At 37.4% G+C, this 20,453-nt stretch overlaps 1 protein-coding gene and 1 long non-coding RNA gene across 2 annotated transcripts in view; one reads left to right on the forward strand and one right to left on the reverse strand.

Moving 5' to 3' along the window:
* drd2b (dopamine receptor D2b) overlaps positions 1–7,702 on the forward strand; it is a 43,906-nt gene extending 36,204 nt beyond the window's left edge. Inside the window, exons 5-8 of the mRNA XM_026922535.3 lie at positions 752–951; positions 2,193–2,279; positions 3,050–3,389; positions 4,351–7,702. Coding sequence (XP_026778336.3) covers positions 752–951; positions 2,193–2,279; positions 3,050–3,389; positions 4,351–4,547 — 824 coding nt within the window. The 3' untranslated portion in view covers positions 4,548–7,702. The remainder of the gene's footprint in view (positions 1–751; positions 952–2,192; positions 2,280–3,049; positions 3,390–4,350) is intronic.
* LOC128317613 (uncharacterized) overlaps positions 1–19,666 on the reverse strand; it is an 81,637-nt gene extending 61,971 nt beyond the window's left edge. Inside the window, exons 1-2 of the long non-coding RNA XR_008301141.1 lie at positions 19,614–19,666; positions 2,208–2,259 (exon numbers count right to left, since the gene is read on the reverse strand). This is a non-coding gene — a long non-coding RNA (uncharacterized LOC128317613). The remainder of the gene's footprint in view (positions 1–2,207; positions 2,260–19,613) is intronic.
* Between the last annotated feature and the right edge of the window lie 787 nt (positions 19,667–20,453).

Here is a 20,453-nt window from a genome sequence, read left to right on the forward strand (position 1 = left end):
AAAAAGCTGTAATTATTTCTCAATTTGAACATGGTGCACAATGTGCAGCCAGCAGCTGCAAAAAATTCACATGTGTGGGTTAAGTGTTAGGAGTCAAAACCTTGAGCAGTAAGTATATTAAGTAAATTACCAATCATTAGATTACCCTGGAAACACTGGAAAACACTGGAAAAAGCCCAAAGGCTGAAATGGCAGCATTGTTAGCATGGTGTGTGAATTCTGGCTCTGACAGTTCCTCAACCTCAGCTACATCACTACAGTTCATAATTGGTCTCAACTATGGTTATGCATGGAATTCTTACTTTTGTTATAATGACAGTGACACTGTCTTGAAATAATGACAGAGGCATAGTTACACTATCTTGAAATAATCAGGCAAAAAGTCAAAATAATGACAAAATGAAACTATCTTCAAATAACAAGATACAAAGTCAAAATAATGACTTAATGATTATCTTGAAATAATGAGATGCAAAGTCGAAATAATGACCATGACACTTTCTTGAAATAACAAGATACAAAGTCAAAATAATGAAATAATAACACTCTCTTGAAATAACACTCTCTTGAAATAATTAGATACTAATTTGAAATAATGACAGTCTCACTATTTTGTCGTAATGATTTATTAAGTCACAATAATTACATAGTGATACTCTCTTGAAATAAAATGATATTAAGTCATTTTTCACAGCGTGTGGTTCAGGGTTTCAAGGTAACAGTAAAGTAATATTCTGATCTATTTCCTCAGCAACACGTGACGATGCTGTGTGCGAGATTGCCAACCCAGCCTTTGTGGTGTACTCCTCTATCATGTCCTTCTACGTGCCCTTCATCATCACACTTCTCGTCTACGTGCAGATCTACGTGGTGCTGCGCAAGCGTCGGAAAAGAGTGAACACCAAGCGCAGTTGCCAGAGGACGGATGCTGAGCCTCAGCTTCCTCTCAAGGTGAAGCACGCCTCTAGAGCATGCCGCTCATGTCAGAAGCTTGTTTGAGCAGCTGCTCAAATTAATTATTTTAGCAGCTGTGGCTAATGCCTAGGACTGTCTTCCAGAGGGATTTCAGTAGAAGTCGGTGTTTTATAATCGTGCAATCGTTCATTAAAGGGATGATTAAGGTAATTTATCACAAGTTTCTAGCCGTGTTCTTATAGAATGTAGAGAAGTGAAGTGTGAAGTGAGTGTTTGAAATTAGTTTTTGAGCTTTCATATAGCCTAAAGCTTTTGGGAAAGTAGATTTATGAGCACTGATTCAGTTCAGTGAGTTCTGGGGGAACTCTGGCGACTGCAAAGCTCTTTGACCCGTACATGCAGTTCTGCAGTCGAGAAGCTCAATGTCTTCAATGATGTACTCAGTGCTTAATTGTGACTAATGGATAGATGATGCGTGGTAACTACTCAGTGGTGGTTAAAGCGCATCAATGACAGCATGCAAATGTATTTGTTTTTGGATGCTCACGTATTAGCCTTTCCCTTGTGTGTTTGTCATTATTTTATGAGGCGTTTGGCCTGGGGCAGATGAATATGAATTACTCAGCAGACAGCATACAAAAGTACCGCCATTAAGGCTGGGAAAAATCCTGCCACATAAACAATTACAGGCAATTTCCAACAACATTACTGTCTTTATGTTTAGAACGGGGAATAAGGAGATGCACATTACCATTTTTTAAACGTGGAAAATGCAGAGATAAAAGAATCAGTGCAGGAAAAAGGGTAATTAACACAACTCTCTTGAGTAATACAACCAGCTCATTTGATAGTTCGCTCCCCAAAGGCTGGTAAAGGATCTTCCACAAGAAGCAATACAACCAAGAAGCACACCAGTCCACCCACTAATGAAAGGTTAGGTGTACCATTAGTCCTCTTTTTCACTTTCTCTTTGTCTTATTGCACAAGAGGACTTCTAAGGCTTATCTATCGTGGCACACTTTACTTATATTGATTTTATATATGTGACACATTTTTGCTTTTTTGAAAGTATTTTCTGAGCTATACTATATCCATTTACTTTTTTTCTCTTTTGCACAATGATTGTTGGAACCAAACTCTATGAGAAAACATTTTTATGGGACATTTTAAGGTTTCAGAAAATAGAATCGTAGAAGATCTAAAAAAAAAAAACTATTTCTGTGGCACCCTACAATATAAAATATATGCTAAATCCTTTTTTATTGTCCTTACTTCAGGAAAAGTGCACTCACCCAGAGGATGTGAAACTCTGCACAGTCATTGTAAAGACCAACGGGAGCATGCCTGCCAAAAACAAGAAAACAGTATGTGAGCTGGTCTCTTTTGCATGCATATGCACAGAAATTCATGAACATAATAGCTCGCTTAAAGCCTTTGCAGCAGTGGCTTGTTCTGAAGTATTCTATCTCCAAACTCACAGATAAACTTGGTTTTATAAGCTTCTACAACATACCCGGCCTTGATCAATGAATATCCATCATATTCATAGCTCAGTTTACACTCTGACAGAAAAGAACAGACATGAAGCCTCAGTATGGCAACAATCTGAATGAGAAAATAACTTTTAGCTGGATACATTCTACATATACTCCATGAGAATAATAAAAAAAAAAGTATGAGTACAAAACAGGTTTACTGTGCTTGCTGGTTTTACAGTGTATAAATGTTCTGGCACATTAGAAAGTCTTCACCACAGTGGAAAAGTTAGTAATGTGACTAACATCAGATAAAATGAAGATTAAATATCACCAACATGAGCACAACAATGATTGAGCGATCACGTTGTTTGAATCCCGACGATGACACAGCCATCCGTGGCTGAAGAAATCAAAAACTGACTTTATAATTGCCTCAGAATTTCTATAACGTCAATCTGAAGTAACCGTAATGTGTAGGCTGGAGCTATGAATACATATTTCAATACTCTTGCTAGCTGGAATGTTAAAACATGTCCCATATGGCCCCTGGTGTCCCATATCTCAAAATGGCTCTTCACCCAGGTAGAACGTTATAATAATAAGGTCATGAATTGAGCCATGCATATGTAAGCAAGCTCTGTGACATCCTTTCACAGCTGGTGATAAAGGAGGTGATGCAGCAGGACAGCAATGTGGAGGTGGGCCTCATGGCCAGCCCCAGTCCTCCAGAAAAGTTAAAGCTGGCACCTGCTGCAGCAGGCTCTATGATGGCTAGTCAGAGTCGCGCTTCACCCTTGCAAGATGAGTGGCAGCCCAGTAGTGATGAGAAGAACGGCCATGCCAAGGACGCCCAGATGCCAGCGGGGGCCAAAGCTTTTGAAACACAGACCCTGTCCAATGGCAAGACACGCACCAATGTCACCAAGCCCATGAGCAAGAGAAAGATGTCACAGCACAAGGAGAAGAAGGCCACACAGATGCTTGCCATTGTTCTGGGTGAGTAGTGAGTTTAAACCCTTTCTACCACATGACATAAAATAACCAATCTGTATCCAGCTTCAAGCAAACTACCTTAGATATGGTCATATTTGTACAGCAGTCTGGGAATATTCATCAGATGTCTGAATCATACAATCAGATATTACAAAAAAAATTTGATTTTTTAAATGAAATTAAGGTTTTCTACCTAAAAGAAACCTCCACAATTTGTTCAGTTTGGGTGAGCTTGTGTCCACTGTGGCCTCAGATTCCTGTTCCTGGCTGACAGGAGTGGAACCTGATGTGGTCTTGTGCTGTTGTAGCCCACTTGCCTCAAAGTTCAACATGATGTGTGTTCAGAGATGCTTTTCTGCTGACCACGGTTGTAAAGAGTGGTTATTAGAGTTACTGTAGCCTTCCTGTCAGGTCAAACCCATCTGCCCATTCTCTTGTGACCTCGATCATCAACAAGGTGTTTCTGACCACAGAACTGACATTCACTGTATGTTTTTTTTCCATGCCATACTGTGTAAACACTAGAGACTGTTGTTTTATGAAAATCCCAGGAGATCGGCTGTTTCTGAAACCAACAAATCGGGCAGCAAGATCGCTGAGATCACATGTTTTTTCCCCATTCTGATGTATAACGTGAACATGAACTGAGGCTCTTGACCTGTATCTGCATGATTTTAAGCAATGTACTGCTGTCACATGATTGGCTGATTGGATAATTGCATGAATGTGCAAGGGTACAGGTGTTCCTATTGTCATAGCTGGTGAGTGTATATATTACTTTCAGACAATTGGTGTGTCTTGCATCTTATTCCTTAGGAAAAACTGTAAAAATGTTTTCTATAGGTAGAAATGCCTATACTGTCAGCATGAAATGTGAATTCTGGCTCTGATATTTTGTCCTGCAAGCTTCATTCAGAATAATGTACTTCTATTTGTATTACATACTAGCGTCCTTCTCTTTCAGGCGTTTTCATTATATGCTGGCTGCCCTTCTTCATTACTCACATCCTGAAGACCCACTGTGCTAGCTGCTATGTGCCTCTGGAAATGTACAATGCCTTCACGTGGCTGGGATATGTGAACAGTGCCGTGAACCCCATCATATATACCACTTTCAACGTGGAGTTCCGCAAGGCTTTCATGAAGATCCTGCACTGTTGAGTACGCCTTTGTGTGGGCGTAAGGTTAGTGCCATCATTTTCTCTGGCTGAGGTAGAAGACTTTTTTTTTTAAGGACAGAATAAACATCACAGACACAGGGGCTTATCAGCTTGACTCATATGAATGTAAATCCAGAAGTTTTATTTGGAGGTTTGAAGCTTTGTAGTTTTTAAAAGCCTCTGAAAAAAGCATCTGGCTAAAAAAGCCAGGGGGGCAGGGGATTTGGAGAGAGAGAGAGGGAGAGAGTGTGTGTGTGTGTGTATGTATATATATATATATATATATATATATATATATATATATAGAGAGAGAGAGAGAGAGAGAGAGAGAGAGACAGAGAGAGAGATAGATAAAATGAATTACACAGAGTATGGAATGGACAAACTGTGCAGTATGGGCCCAAGCACTCATTGCTGGTGCCATCTTGATTTTTTTTTTTTCTTGATCTTCTTTGTTCTTCCTTCCACTTCTTCTTCTTCTTGTGTATGTATGAAGAAACATAAAATTTGAAGGCTTTCTCCAGCTTGCTTGAAGGGGCTTTGCAAGTATTCTTACTGACACTCATCTTTGGGAGCTCTTGGAGACACTGACTGTAAAATGTTGCAGTTGCGAGTGTTGTGAAATAACCAGAAACGCAGGAGAAGCACAAACTAGAACATGGAATTGTGTGTGCAAAGAGCAAACTGTGAGTCATACAGTCAGTTCAATTCATATCATGGAATGGATCTTGGTAATAACTTCTGTATGAACAATTGATGTATCAGTGATTACTATCAGTTTGGCAACAATAGAATCAACCTAGCTAGAACACCCCCAGCACCCAAAAACCTAGTTAATGCTGATTACCAGTGATATCCTGATAATGTAGTGGCAGAATATAGTCTACTGTGTTGGGAAAGAATTGGATTTCAAGAAACAGTCAGCAGTGATGATTGGTTCTCAACAGCAGCTGAGTAAGAAACATATGTTTGCCAGCCACTTCATCAGACGTTTTGTTTAGCTTTAATGGGACTCTATGACTGTGGTCTACCCAGCCACAGTAGCAACTGGAGTGTGTGTATATACGGGGTTGTGTAGTAAGCGGCAGGTGTTTGAGGAAAAAAATGTTAAGATAAAATTTAAAATTTTTGTTCGACAAGAACAACTTTTTTTGTAAACCTAAAGAAAAATAAAAATACTGAATATCTCAGTTCTATAATTTACAATAACTGATAAAATAGGTTATAGACGTCATTAAAATTTTGATGGTTGACATATGAATTGCACACGTTGTGCATTTGTACGTGCGCTATCTGGGTATTGATCTCTTTTTGTAATAGAGAATGAAACATTTATCAAAGCGTATTATCCTCTTGCAAAGATATGTGAAAAGCTTTGCAAAGATTTTCTATTGTAAAGGAAATGAGACGCTTTGATTTTGTTATTTTGTCCACAGTAGTACAAGCTCAGGAAGGCTTTGCCTAATTGTTGTCAAACAGAAGAGATTTGTTCGGTGCGTCATGTTGAAACAGTGGGACAAAGACAGATGGAGATAAATCAATAGTGTGGGCTGTATAATAGTAAAAGCAAAGGATTCAGCAAAAAGTTCATTCCTGGAGGTTATTTTGAGAAAAGAGTGTATAATATGACCACACGGTATAAATATATGAATGGTTATAAATATATAAAAGGGGTTTTTTATGCATCAAGCTCTCATAGGAATCAGTATTATTCTCCACAGATTTCTCCAGGTTTTAACCCTTTATCATTGTTTCTATCTCTGTTTATTTTATTTATTTATTTGCATATGTATTTATTCAATATGAAAATACAAAGGAGATCTACAGTATGTTAAATGGACTTGCAGACAAACGCATGGCTAAAATAAGCCATAAAAAAGGCCTTCCACACACACACACACACAAACAAACAAATGCTTTTCGATGAACCGACTCTGATGGACGTTTAACTGTATATAGTGCAATTTAAATGAAGCCCATGACAAAAATGATTATGCATGTCACACTGGTTCTTCACAACCTAAACCTATTGTATTTTAGCTATACAATACAAAATTATCTAATCTTTGTAAAGTTTTATCTGCTTTTTTTTCTCTCCTGTATACATCAAAAAGGTCTTGGATATTTGAATATATGTGTATTATGTAGGATAATCCATCATGTGTCTGCTAAAACTCTCCATGCTCATGTGTGCAATATCTTTTTATGAAGGTTTTAAAGACTGGCTGAGAAAGTACAAAGTACAAGGTTCAAATGTTTCTATCCACTATGGATGCAAAATGTTGTGTGCATTATCATGTTATTAAAGCTACTGAAGGATTCTTGCAGAATCGCCACATAAGTAGCTGATTATACTTACGTTTGTAGAGTTGTTTTGAGATTTTGAATTAATTTTTTTGGTTGGACTTTTTCTGTGGTATAATTTCACACTTCACTCTTATCTCTCAAATATCATGATATTTGGGTTTACTAACAGGAGTGGCAGCAAAACAGATATTTTAATGAGAGATGCAAGCGTGCCTACAGTAGCCATTTTAGATTGAATTAGCATTAAACAACATGTTTTTTTAATTCCACACCTGCACCATGTGTAATGCTTGATTTTTATTTTATTTTATTTGCTATGATTAATTTTGTTTGTTTTATTTTTATTATATTTAATCTATTTGTTTATATGTGGTAATAAAAAGCTGACATTAGAAAAAAAATTAACATGACTTATTTATTTGTTTACTTACTTATTTACTTCTGTAAGTTTGCATGAAATTCTGTACAACATATTACCTGCTGTGTACCTATTCACAATGATCCATGTTTTGTTTAACATTTTTTGACACATTTTGCAATATGGTTTTTTTGTACTATAAATAGTATTGTTATAAAGGAATGTATATGTAGAGGGATAAAACAAAAAACGTACAGTTTTTTTTTATCATAAACATATGTGTGTATATATATGTAAATCTGTTTTGTTAATGTGGTCTTGTGTGTGTTGATTATTGTATACACGTGATATGTGCATTTTAAACTATGTGTATCCCATGGCCATGGACATTTTGCATTTCGAAGGGACCACTTTTGCATTGTCAATTTAAGTTTATGGTATGTGATATATTTTATAATACTAATGTAAATGTTGGATGAATAAAATACATCATGAATTCCATGCAGGTCATTTCAGTGGAGTGTGTTATTTGTGATTTAGCATGATATTTAAGCCATGGTTTATATGTGTAATATTCAAATGGATGCTGTTCATTTGAAATAAAACCAGCCTGGAATACACTGATCATACACTATACGGCCAAACGTTTGGGGACGCCTGACCCTCACACCCGTATGTGGGTCTTCCCCAAACATTTTCCACAAATTTGGAAGCACACAATTGTATAGAATGTCGTTGTATGCTGTAGAATTACAATTTCCCTTCACTTGAACTAAGGGGCCCAAACCTGTTCCTTGTCTGACCTCACTAACACTCTTATGGCTGAATAAGCACAAATCCTCCAAAATTTGGAAGCCACATTCCAAAATCTAGTGGAAAGCTTTTCCAGAAGAGTGGAGGTTATTATAACAGCAAAGGGGGACTAAATATGGAATGGAATGTTTAAAAAAAACATGGGTGTGAAGCTCAAGTGTCCACAAACTTTTGGCCATACACCAATCAGCCATAACATTAAAACCACCCGCCTAATATTGTGTAGGTCCCCCTTGTGCTGCCAAAACAGCGCTGACCCATCAAGGCATGTACTCCACAAGACCTCTGAAGGTGTGCTGTGTATCTGGCACCAAGACGTTTGCAGCAGATCCTTTAAGTCCTGTAAGTTGCCATGTGGGGCCTCTATGGATTGGACTTGTTTGTCCAGCACATCAAACAGATGGTTGATAAGCAATCTGGGGAATCTGGAGGCCAAGTCAACACCTTGAACCCTTGTCATGTTCCTTAAACCATTCCTGAACAGTTTTTTTGCAGTGTGGCAAGGCACATTATCCTGCTGAAAGAGGCCACTGACATTAGGGAATACCTTGCATTCTAGCATTGCCCAGAGCATCACACTGGCTCCGCCAGTTTGCCTTCTTTCCATAGTGCATCCTGGTGCCATCAGTTCCCAGGTAAGCGATGCACACACACCCAGCTGTCCACATAATGTAAGAGAAAACATGATTCATCAGACCAGGCCACCTTCTTCCATTGCTCCATGGTCCAGTTCTGATACTCACATGCCCATCGTAGGCGCTTTCGGTGGTGGACAGGGGTCAGCATGAGCACTGTGACCAGTCTGCAGCTACGCAGCCCCATATGCAGCAAGCTGTGATGCATTGTTTTCTGACACCTTTCTATCATGGTCAGCATTAACTTGTACCATATGGGCTAGCCTTTGCCCCCCATGTGCATCAGTGAGCCTTGGTTGCCCATGACCCTGTCGCTGGTTCACCAGTTGTTCTTCCTTGGACCACTTTTGGTAGGTACAAACCACTGCATACCAGGAACACCTACAAGACAATGCTCTGACCCAGTCGTCTAGCCATCACAATTTAGCCCTTGTCAAAGTCAGTCAGAGCCTTATGCTCGCCAATTTTTTCTACTTTCAACACATCAACTTTGAGAACTGACCATTCACTTGCTGCCTAATATATTCCAACCCTTGACAGGTGCCATTGTAACGAGATAATCAATGTTCACTTCATCTGTCAGTGGTTTTAATGTTATGGCTGATTGGTGTACAGTGTATTTATTATTTGATCAAATTCAGTGTGGTTTTTTTTTGCTGTTACAGGAAAATAATCAATGATGAGGTTACAAAGCAGAATTAGGATTGCCCCAAAGGTGATTATTTTCCAATAACAACACATGGGAGTTGTTTATTCATTTTGTAGCATAGCAATTTGCCAATGATTACATTTTATTTAGTAAAATGACATTATTTTTATCCATTTACTGCAGTTATAGAACCTTCTGACCAAATCAGACTGGAGAATTCAACAGTACTGTGATGTAATAGTTTTGTATTGTATGTTGCCTGAATACATGTGAAGCTCCTAATAATTTTTTAACAATTTAAAGCTGTCATAGAACATAACATGGAATTAGAATGTTGTGTGAATTGTAAAGAGATTATGGTGCGAATTGGAAAGAGTTTGTTGTGTGATCTGTAAAGGGTGGAACAAAGAACAAAAGTCTTGAATGCAGATGAGCCTTCAGCGAGCACGGGGAACACTTATTATAACCGCGGCTGAGAGAAATTACAGAGACTGCTAATAATTACAGTGCACTGTACCCAAGTGCATATGGCCTTTCTTTCTGATGGATCAAGATGTGTAAATTACAGAGTGGGCCTTGAAATAAAATTGTCCTCTGACAATTCCCACCCATTACTAACTTTTTTTAGATCTATGTTATTGACAGCAAGTTTTCCACACATATGATGCATCTGATTAGAGCTGGTGAGAATAACCTTGGAGACTGGGCTTTGTCAAAACACTGTCCCCAACTTAAGATTTATTGTTTTCTCTGCATCTGTTCTAGATCAACCCTCTTGGGACATTGTCCACAGCATCCTATAGCAGCTCTGCTCAAAAATAAGAACAAAGCCAATAAAGTTGTTTATGTAGCCTTGATATCTAGTGCATGAGGTCAGTACACGGATGGCTTTTCTTCTGTAGCTCTCTCAGCAACGCCTCCCACTCACCGGCAATTAAACTCCCATATGAAGCACCGATCTCACAGTGAGTCATAGCTGCCAGCATGATAGAGGGGTTGATGCTCATTTCCTGTGCAATCATGGAGCTTATCACAGTGAACATTCCCATAAAGCGGAATGGTGAGGGTCAACATTCCCTCTGTAGTGTCTCTACACAGGTGTGACTGTTCAAATATCACACTATCAATATCTTTATTAATACCAAAGGTCTGCAGATGTTCATTATCTATAACAGCAGATGATTCATTATCTATAACAGCAGCTCTGACAATAGTTCTAGCTGTACTTCAAATCACAGCTTTATATCAATGAAGTCGTTCTAGTAGCATGCCATTTCTATAGTAACTACCTACACAACATATTTTAAAAACATTATTTTACAGAGAAATACTGTATGTAGATATTTATGGAAGGAGTCTCCTGTGTCACAGTGAGTGAGTTTTCCACTTTCCATTTCCATTTGCGCTTTCTAGTTTGTGTGGGTTTTTTTTTTTTTTTTTTGGTCTTAAGAGAGTGTGAAAACAGGCTAGTGAGGGAGTGACTGTTTGTAGCTGCTAAAACATTTTTTGCTAGTTTTGTGGACAGTCCACAACAGTGTAACCATAAATGGATAAAAAAAGTATGACATGTTGATCTTTAATTAATAAAAAATTGTAATTGTTGGTGAATTCCTGCATTATAAAAGGAATAAAACACTTTGGGAGATGCTTTTATTGTAACATAATCAACTTGGAGGTGGTAACAGCTGATTATTTTTCCTATAACAGCACACCCTGTCATGTTTTATACCTTACTTCATCTAAGTATCTGCTTAAAACTTCCATTCATTTGCATTATCAAAAATGGGTATTAAGCTATTTAGAATATCACTTTAAAATAGACTTGTTATTATGATCACTATTAGCTCTTCATTAATTTATCAATACAATTAAGAAAAAACTAAAAAAACAAACATCTAGCACATTTCAAGGACTGGTGAAGCTTTTTTGACATCATCTACAGCACATATTCCATGGCATTAATAGTATAACTACTTAGGTTTTTTTTTGCACCAGTATATTATCCAAGTTCTTCTATGCACCATTGACTAGGACATCAGCTCCCTGTTTGTGAACTTCAGGCTTAACAAAGTGCCTCATTCTGTATTCTGCAGTGATACTTGTCAGAGACAGAATGATCTAATCCTAAAGTGACCCTGCAAAATCTGTTCAAAAAACCCAAAAGTCAGTAACATGGGGTTTTTTTTGTGGATTGTTTCTTAATGGCATGTCAGAAGCAGATCACAATCATTTACTGCATCATTGCCCTCTATGGAGTTCCATATCTCTATATGTCTGCTCATTCTGCTTTGGCAAAAAAAAGTTTTATTTTTTTTCCTCCGGAGATAGAGCCTGGGCTACAGGGGAAAGTAATGGTGCAACAGAAAGGAAAGGTCATTACTGATAGTTTTACATGGTTCACAGTCCAAGCCATATATCAAACCCAAGCACCTGGAAACCTTGGGTCTAACATGATTTAGAAAAATGTTGTATTTGAAAATGTTATTTGCATAGATCTTATAAAAGGAACTCATATTTGTTAGATGATATATCATGTCCTTAGCATTATCTCCATTTATAGTTCAACAGGGCTTAAACTCACCTTAGGCCTGCTTCAGTTTTACATAAAATTTACAAGGAAGTCTGAGAAAATTATAATAAAATTATAAATGACCAAACACAGGTATAACGTTATTATTCTTTAACTCAAGTACTGTTTTATAAGGTTTTACTCTTTGGTTTTATTTTCTCTCTCAAGTCTCAATAAATGGTATAACACAGTGGCAAAACACATCTTAAACCCATTATTCTCTTCAATAAGTTTTTCTAAAAGTTTTCTCTAAGCTCTACATGTAGAATTCAAAATTTCAGGCTTTTCCTAAACAAGATGTTTTACCTTAAAATACATTTAAAGATATAGTCATATGAAAATTAAAATGAAAACTTATTATACCACAGCACTGTAGAATTCTCAAATCTGATTGATCAGAAGATGCCAGTTAACTTTCTATAACAGCAGCTCATTTCTATATTAATGGTTAAAGCAATCTAAAGCTAATAATAAAAGGATTAATACCATGTTGTTTTTTTTAACAAAGAAAATTGTATAATGGTATGTAGGTTTCTGTAAGGAGACATTTATTTCATATTTATGGAAGGAGTCTCTATTGTCAGTAAGTTTTCTGACATGGGAAAATGTTGCATATTCAATCTGGATTATGATTAGCTAGCAGATAGAACCCTTTTTTTCCAAATATTACATCAAACATTTTGCAATATAGAAAACAAAATAATACCACCAGGGAATAAAGTATCCTCTAAAGATGGAGATTTTTGATTTTCAACCAAAAGGTCATGATATGGCAGGCCTATCTGGAATAGAAATATGTCCCTAGTGTGAATTCTTACAAATTTATAACTGTGAGACCATCTTCATATGAAAGACCAATATTAAAGGTTTTCATTTTTATATATTAACGAAAACAAATATAGGACATGTTAAGGATTGCATGAATCCTGCTCTATTAAAACCACAACCACACACTTGTTTCCATGTTATTACTTACGAAACCTTCAAAGAACCCTGTTTTTAAGATTGTAGTTGCTAAATACGGTACCCAAGGCATACTAAAGAATCAAAAATGCTGAAACAATAAAAGCAAGAATGACTGCTTATTATGGATGTCTTCATGAATACAAAACACCTCAAATTCAGACTTAACAAGGTGGTGAAGTAAAAAGCACAGCCTTGTTGCAGATATGGTTCCTCATCTTTATTGTCACCACCCACCTCTGGAAGGAGGGACTACCATGTGCTATTATTCTTCTAGTATCAGCGTTTAATATCAGTACATGTCTCACACAGGCATTTATTAGCCTTTTAAATGCAGCTGTTGAGAGGGGAGGGAGAAATCAGACGGTTTGGGAAAGAGAAACAGCCTGATCTTCAATCTCACCATGGGCTCTGGGTCTCATTTATCCTTATCGTGTCTTCCAATCTGACAAAGCTACCAACCCTGTGACTTAAAAAAGATTAGTTGTAATTAAATTCCCATCTCCAACAGCAATGCCCAATGCTCCAGATTCAGTCAACCAAGTCCCACACCAAGGAGCTTTGTAAATGAAGTTGAATACTCTTACAATCATCACCAGGGGATGGATTAACGACTGGGCATGTGCCTAGGAGCCCAGGTCACCCTCAACGAGTACAGATGTGAAGTGAATTAGGCCATTATGCTGTCACATAAAACACTACACATAAAATCTGTTTTTGGGTGTGAATTTGTAACCACTGAGCAGTCAGTTAGGTCCTAACTGCTTTAAACTGGAGCTAGATAAGACATGGATAACTATAAATCCACACTAAGTGTGACGATGAAAAGAAAACAAGCCAAGATATACTAGAGGATGTTCATTGTCCGAAATGGATTGGTTTAAAAATGAACTAAAATGGGCCAAAGAAAACTGAACATGTCATTGTTGGCCATTGAGTCGAATCTTGTTAAAGAGGTGGACTTTTATGATTTGGTGGATTTGGAAGTTGTGAGGTTAAAAGCAAGAAAGAAGCCAGTTCCCTAAAGTAAGCCTGCTTTCTGCTTAGCACAAGGACTACTCAAATACACTGCAGGTCTCTATACATTGGTTCATGCATAGAGGGGTGAAGAGAGGGGCCCAGCACTTGCTAATCCATCCCTGATCATCACAAGGATTTACAGCCCTGCACAAACTACCAGAATTGTCTATTGTTTTCTGTGTGGCCATACAAAAGGTCAATAGCTGACTGACCTCGAGCAACAAAACATGAGAATATGTCAGAAGGACACAGTCATGTTTCATATAATGGTTTTGTAATTTGAAATAATGCTATTTGCCTATTAAATGACAGTTTTGAAAAAACTGTCATCCAAATTGCCCTGTTAAATGTCATGAATTCAGAGTTCAGTTTTTCTCCTATTGTATCCCCCCATTCATAATGTCAGCTCCTACTTTCACTAGACCCTAATCAGGGCTTGAGAAGCACTCAAATGTAATAAAAGCACCCCTGTTTAGCCTCAATTAGCATCCGTGCTCTTTGAAAAGCTCGATAACAAATGGCATTAGAATTGGATATTGAGTGATTAAAGTATATACTGCTTGTAATGGGAAATTGGTATTGAACAATATGCCAAAGTTTTACCCAGAAGACACAAAAAAACCATTGGTTTTCTTTTGGAGCATTGTGAAAGAGGATGGCAGTTCTGATTAAAAGAGTGATGACCTTTAAAGTTTGCCATGTAATTTGGTGATCTTTTTTCTCCTCTTTCCTTGACCCACTGATTAATTAAGGCCTTGATCCTGAATGGGGGTGTTTCAAAATTTGACACAACACAGATGAAGTGAATGGACTTGCCAGAGTGATCTTGAGTAACAATAGCAAGGAGACAAGGGACATGTGCAGTCTCTCTGGGGTTTTCGTAGAAGCATAAGTCAAAGTTTCAAGGTTGGGGTCAGGAAACGGGGAATATTATAGGGATGTCCATAATTAGAGTTCAGACGCCAGGCCATGAAAAATACTAGTACTAGAAGACAGTAATCTAAAGACAACAGACTAGGAATTAAAACACTAAATACCCAAACTAACCATAAAAGTGTAAATATATTAAGCACAATGTGGCTAATTACAAAAGGCAATGAGCAATTAGCAAGAACACAAGTCAATACCATGTAAGGAAACTTATAAGGAAAGCTGTAAGATGAATGGGCAGGAAAACAAAAGGCTAATAAGCAGTGTGATACATGACAGGTGCTCCATCTGTAGTGGATCATTATGATTATATGGTGAATGACATCAGAGTCATGCAATGCAATTTTATGATTATATGGTGAATGACATCAGAGTCATGCAATCATCTCGACAGTAAGCTGACTGGAAGAATTGCACTACAGAAGCCTTTCCTGAAAGCAATCCAGGAAATTTGGCTCCTGAATTTTACCAAGAGTGACTGAAACTACAATTGGATGTGTGTGCTGTGGTCAGATGAGATGAAAAGACTTCAGCTTTGCACACCATTGGCATGTTTGGTGAAGAAGGAAGCTGTGCAAAAGGAAAAAGCTCAAAATTTCAACCCCGTTTTAAAATATAGTTATGTGATTTTGGGCCTGTTCTGTGGTGATGGCATAAGGAATGCCCAGGAGCTTTTGGACAAACATGGTTGCATCTGCCAAGAGGCTAAAACTTGACCATAAATAGATTCTGACATCAGTGGCTGACCTCAATAATGCTCTTGTCACTGAATCGGCAAATGGCCACAACCATGCTCCAAAATCTAGTAGAAAGTCTTCTCAGAAGAGTGGAGGTTATTATAACAGCAAAAGAGGGGCTAAATCTGGAAAGGCGCATTCAATGAGTGTTATGGTCAGGTGTCCACAAACTTTTGGCCATATAGTCCTTCCTACAGGACTGGAATAGATCTTAAAAAGTCACCTTCGTATGCAGGTGTGGAGTCTCCTATAGAGTACACTCAACAAGGGTTAACCATATACAGTAAATCTTCTCACTGACTGAATAGCTCTCACTTCTGATAATGCCCACATGCTAAAAATGTACTCATGGAAAATGAATAAAGAGTTTGGCTGCCCTTCTGATGAGCCAAGAGGAATGGCAGTGGAAAGCTTGACTGAGATTTCCCTCTTGCCGCTCAGCTCCTGTTTGATTTATTGCCCCTGCTTTCCCTGGTTCCTCCCCCTCTCTCCTTCCCCTCACCCCACATCTTTGCTGTCTTATCCCATTGCTTAACCATATTTGTTTGGACCCCGTCTGGACAGAGGCTAGGAGCTGTACCTTCCCATGAATCTGAAGGGCCCTGACAGAAAGCAGAAAAGGTGGCAAAGATGCTGCAATTAGTCATTCTCTATACTTGCTTCCCTTTCTCAGGCTGGAGAACATTCCCTGGAGATTTACAAGGAGTAGATACTAGGGCCCGCTTTTCAGATGGAGCGCGTGAACATGAAAGCCCAGTGGGCCTCTTAATCGGGTGTTTGGAGGCATGTTGATGTGGCTGGAATTTCAATAAAGTTTGTTTTCACAAGGGATAACATGAAGCATAGCTAATGTTCTTATTTGAAATGATATTCCAAAAGGTTCTTGCTGACATCATTACCACCACTTGCCTACATACATTTCATCCCATCTACCAATACTTGAAACTCCTCATATCTACAGTTTCCCACAGTCCACCCTACACAGGTGACATCATTGCTTACCAGAAGATCCTAGCATGAAGAGAGAGAGAGAAAAAAAAATATTACCACAAAACTCCCAAAGCCACAGGGTAGGTTGGTGGATGAGGCAGCTTTTCTTTTTTTCAGCCAAGCACCAGTAAGAAAACATCAAGTCTGTCTGTAGCAAGGCTGTTTTAAAATATGCAAATATTTGCACAAAAAAATCATTTTGATTCACTTTTCATACACTCATAGAAAGATCATAGACTTGAAACTTGCTAGACTGTTATAGAAGTTGGTTCGTACAATGCCACCACCATTGTGGATATTGCTTCTATTCTTAGTTATAAGGTTTCAAATTGTATTTATATATATGTATATATATAAATACACACACACACACGCATATATATGTGTGTGTGTGTGTGTGTGTGTATTTATATATATATATATATATACATATATATATATATATATATATATATATATATATATATATTTGCTAACATTATCACTGCAGAAGCAATGGGAATTACCCTAATTTCCTAGAATTCTCCACAGACCAATTATCAGTAAAATATTCTGCTGCCTAGAAGTATTGCTTAATTATAGATCTGATGTCACAGGGATTTTGGGATTGCTTCTGTGCATATAAAAGCCTGTGAAAACAGCACAGGCCTTATTGTCTCAATTTATCATCATGTCTAGTGCAATAGCTGTCATAGCATCCATTTTCTCTTGTTCTGTTGGTGTACTCTTAAATTCTGAAGCAGATTGCTACAAATTAAGTCATGTAGAGCTCATCAAAAGAAGAAGTAACAGCTGTGATACCTGGAAAGAAATTGTGCCCAAGATGTCACTTGCTAATCTGAGCTAACGTCTCTAGTACTTAATATGTTACCATTACATCTACATTTGTGCATAAACATTGGCAGTTAGATACACGTAGTCTTGAATTTTTATAATACCAAATGAAATTTGGGGTGGGTGTACCATATGTCATATGTATGTCTACATCTCTAAACCTGTTGGTCTTTTTCAGATGAAACTTTGTGTTTATATTCCACACATGGCATAATACAAGCTACAAGAAGGAAAATATATAATGTATGGAATATTCTATAACTAAATAAAAAAAAATAGCAGTTGCAAATAGTAAAAATATGTTTTTATAAATAACCACATTTTTTTTTAATAACCAACTACTATAAATATCCAGAATTGTTTAAGTCTGTAGCTACAGTACAATAGTGACCTTTCTGTGAGTGCTTCAGAATGACTTTTTAATGCAAATACTGTATTTTCATCCATTTTGAAGGCACTTTATTTCCGAGAATAAGACAGGTACAAGTTTGACATTATCTGATATCTCTGAGAAGTACCTCTGCTCTGACCGGAAAATGTTTACAAGAGCACAACTGTGTTGGATCATTGAAAGACAAAAAGTGAATAAAGCTTATTTGTGCAAGAAATCTGACACCCTTTAATATAAAACCATCTATATTTTGTGAAGTATTAATATCTGATCAACAGTACTTGTTAATTCTCAGTTTCAAATATCAATCTTAGGCTAGAAAGTTCAAAGTAATTTGAAGACATTGAAGCAACCACCTTTTTGGAATTTGGGATGACCCATTAGACAAATTTGACTATATTCATGACATTTTCACTTGCTAAGATTTTTTGCAGTGCATTTTTTCACCAACCAAAACTACAAGACTACTTGATTTCTATTGGCTCAAAAGACTGAGGCCTGTGAATTCACCCAGTTAAATTTGGTGTGAAGCAAATGTAACCATCTTTCACATCCTGCATCCTTTCCCCTTCAGTGACAGGTCTTTTATCTTGTCTTTATCTGTGTATTGTCTGACTGCTGCTTTAGCTAAAAAAGCAGAAAAGCCTAGTTTTCATGTATCTCTTCTCTCAGCATAGCAAAGGCTCGAAAATTGTAAATTCTACGGCTAAACCATTGATAGTGGCACCTCTGTACCCTATTCCCACTTTAACTTTGTGTTGAAGAAGTGCACTTTTGAAAGTAGTGGCACAGAACAGAGACACAGAGATTTAAAAATATTTCTGCAGAAAGCCACTGGCCAGACCATTAACTGGTGTAATTGGTTATGTCTAAGGACGAGAGGAAGAAAGACAACAGGGATAGTTCACATTCAGGAAGACATACCCACACACAATGCATGAAAAACAATCCACTTTAGCTTTAACTGGATAAAAGCAACAAGGTCAGCGTTAAAGTTAGTAGAGCATCAATCTTGCTCCTGAGATGAAGAATCAGCAGCAAGAGCACTAATGAACTTTAAAGCTTGTTGAACCAAATTTAAATGTGGGCTAAGAGATTGTTAAGCTTTATGCTATCTGTCTAGATGAAACATTGCCCTGCGAGAAAATGTAAAAAGTATCTATATAACCACTTATTGAGAGCTGTGAGCACTTTCAAAGTTTGATGAAGGTTTAATGGATGACATTGCATTGGATGGATTATACATGGATTGCATGGATGTATTATACCACCTCAGACTCAAACTGCAATATTAGGCTATACAGTTATCATACTATGAACATTTTTATACCTCTCGTTGCATAGAACTATTCTGACAGTCTGTCAGAACAAATGTTGATATATCAAGAAAACTTGCTTGAGTAGGCATTCATTTCAAACCCAAAAACAGGGCGAATTGGTGAATCTGTCTATATTTTTGAACAGTCAAAAGCCCTTGCAATAATACTGAGCCATTAATACAAAAGCAGTTGCTTATACAATAATTGTTAAGCTCACAGCATCACATTATTCATTTTTCACATTATGAAAAAGAGTGACATTGGAAAGCCATCTGTTTTACTAAAAAAGTTTCCCCAATTATTATGTACGCTGCTTCTCGATGTTGTCAACTTGTACACTTCTGTGTGCCTCACAGTTTAACAAACCAATTATTTTAATTATCATTAATTAATTAAATGGTAATGAAATGTCCTTATCTTTCCTTGCATAAATTTGCAACATGAATTTTATTAGTTGTTCCTAGCATTTCTAACAGATAGGAATAATGTTTTATTATTTACTAGTGAACCTGTGCATGCAATACAAAAGTGAGTTGTATATTCTCATTTTACCTCTGGCGGAACCTTATGCAGAACCCGATGAGAGAGTATCCTGAACTATACCTGAACTATTGGTGTGCATCTTGTGATGGAGGGATTTGGGGATGAGGCAGAGGGATAATGGCTGATTCGGAACACCTGATCCTTGTTTCCCAGTAAAACAGCAACTGTTTTTTTCCTTTAATTTGTCACATCTTTGTATATATTGTACAGTTTCACAATGTAAAATGTTAAGTAAGGGTATAAATATACTTAGCACTAGTCCTATATTGTATAACTGTACTGTTGACTTGAAATATTTGTGAGCCTGAAGCTGATTTATTGATAATTTAGATTTTTCACTTCTTTGCATAGCTTTTAGTTTGCTGATTTCATTCAGCTGGTCATATTATTTGCAGTGTGCCACTACCAGCTTTGCCTCACTGCAACTTTTGCCAGTTATTCAGGTTTGTCTAATTCAGGCTTTTTGAGCTCAGGCACCAAAATCCAATATTTAGATATATGTCAAAAGCCTCAGTCAAAACACATCACAGATTGACCTCAACCAATCTCCACATCCCTCCAATGCAATAACATCCAATAACTTGCACTTGTTTTAAGTGTTCCTGGAAGTTTGGCCTTTTGACTGAGTCATCTTGAATGTTCCCTCAATTGTATATTAAAGATCACTCTGCAGACTAACACCTGAGCTCTGATGCCAGCCTGAGTCATAAATTATTCAGGTGGCGAAGTGAGCACAAACAAGAATTTTCAGCCTGACAGCTGTCTCATGCTTCTGAAGCTATGCAGTTGGATCTATGCAGGATGATTCTTGATAGATAATCTCATATCTTCTTATACTACAGTTGATTC

Source organism: Pangasianodon hypophthalmus, chromosome 27 (assembly GCF_027358585.1).
Source record: "Pangasianodon hypophthalmus isolate fPanHyp1 chromosome 27, fPanHyp1.pri, whole genome shotgun sequence".
NCBI lineage: Eukaryota > Metazoa > Chordata > Actinopteri > Siluriformes > Pangasiidae > Pangasianodon > Pangasianodon hypophthalmus.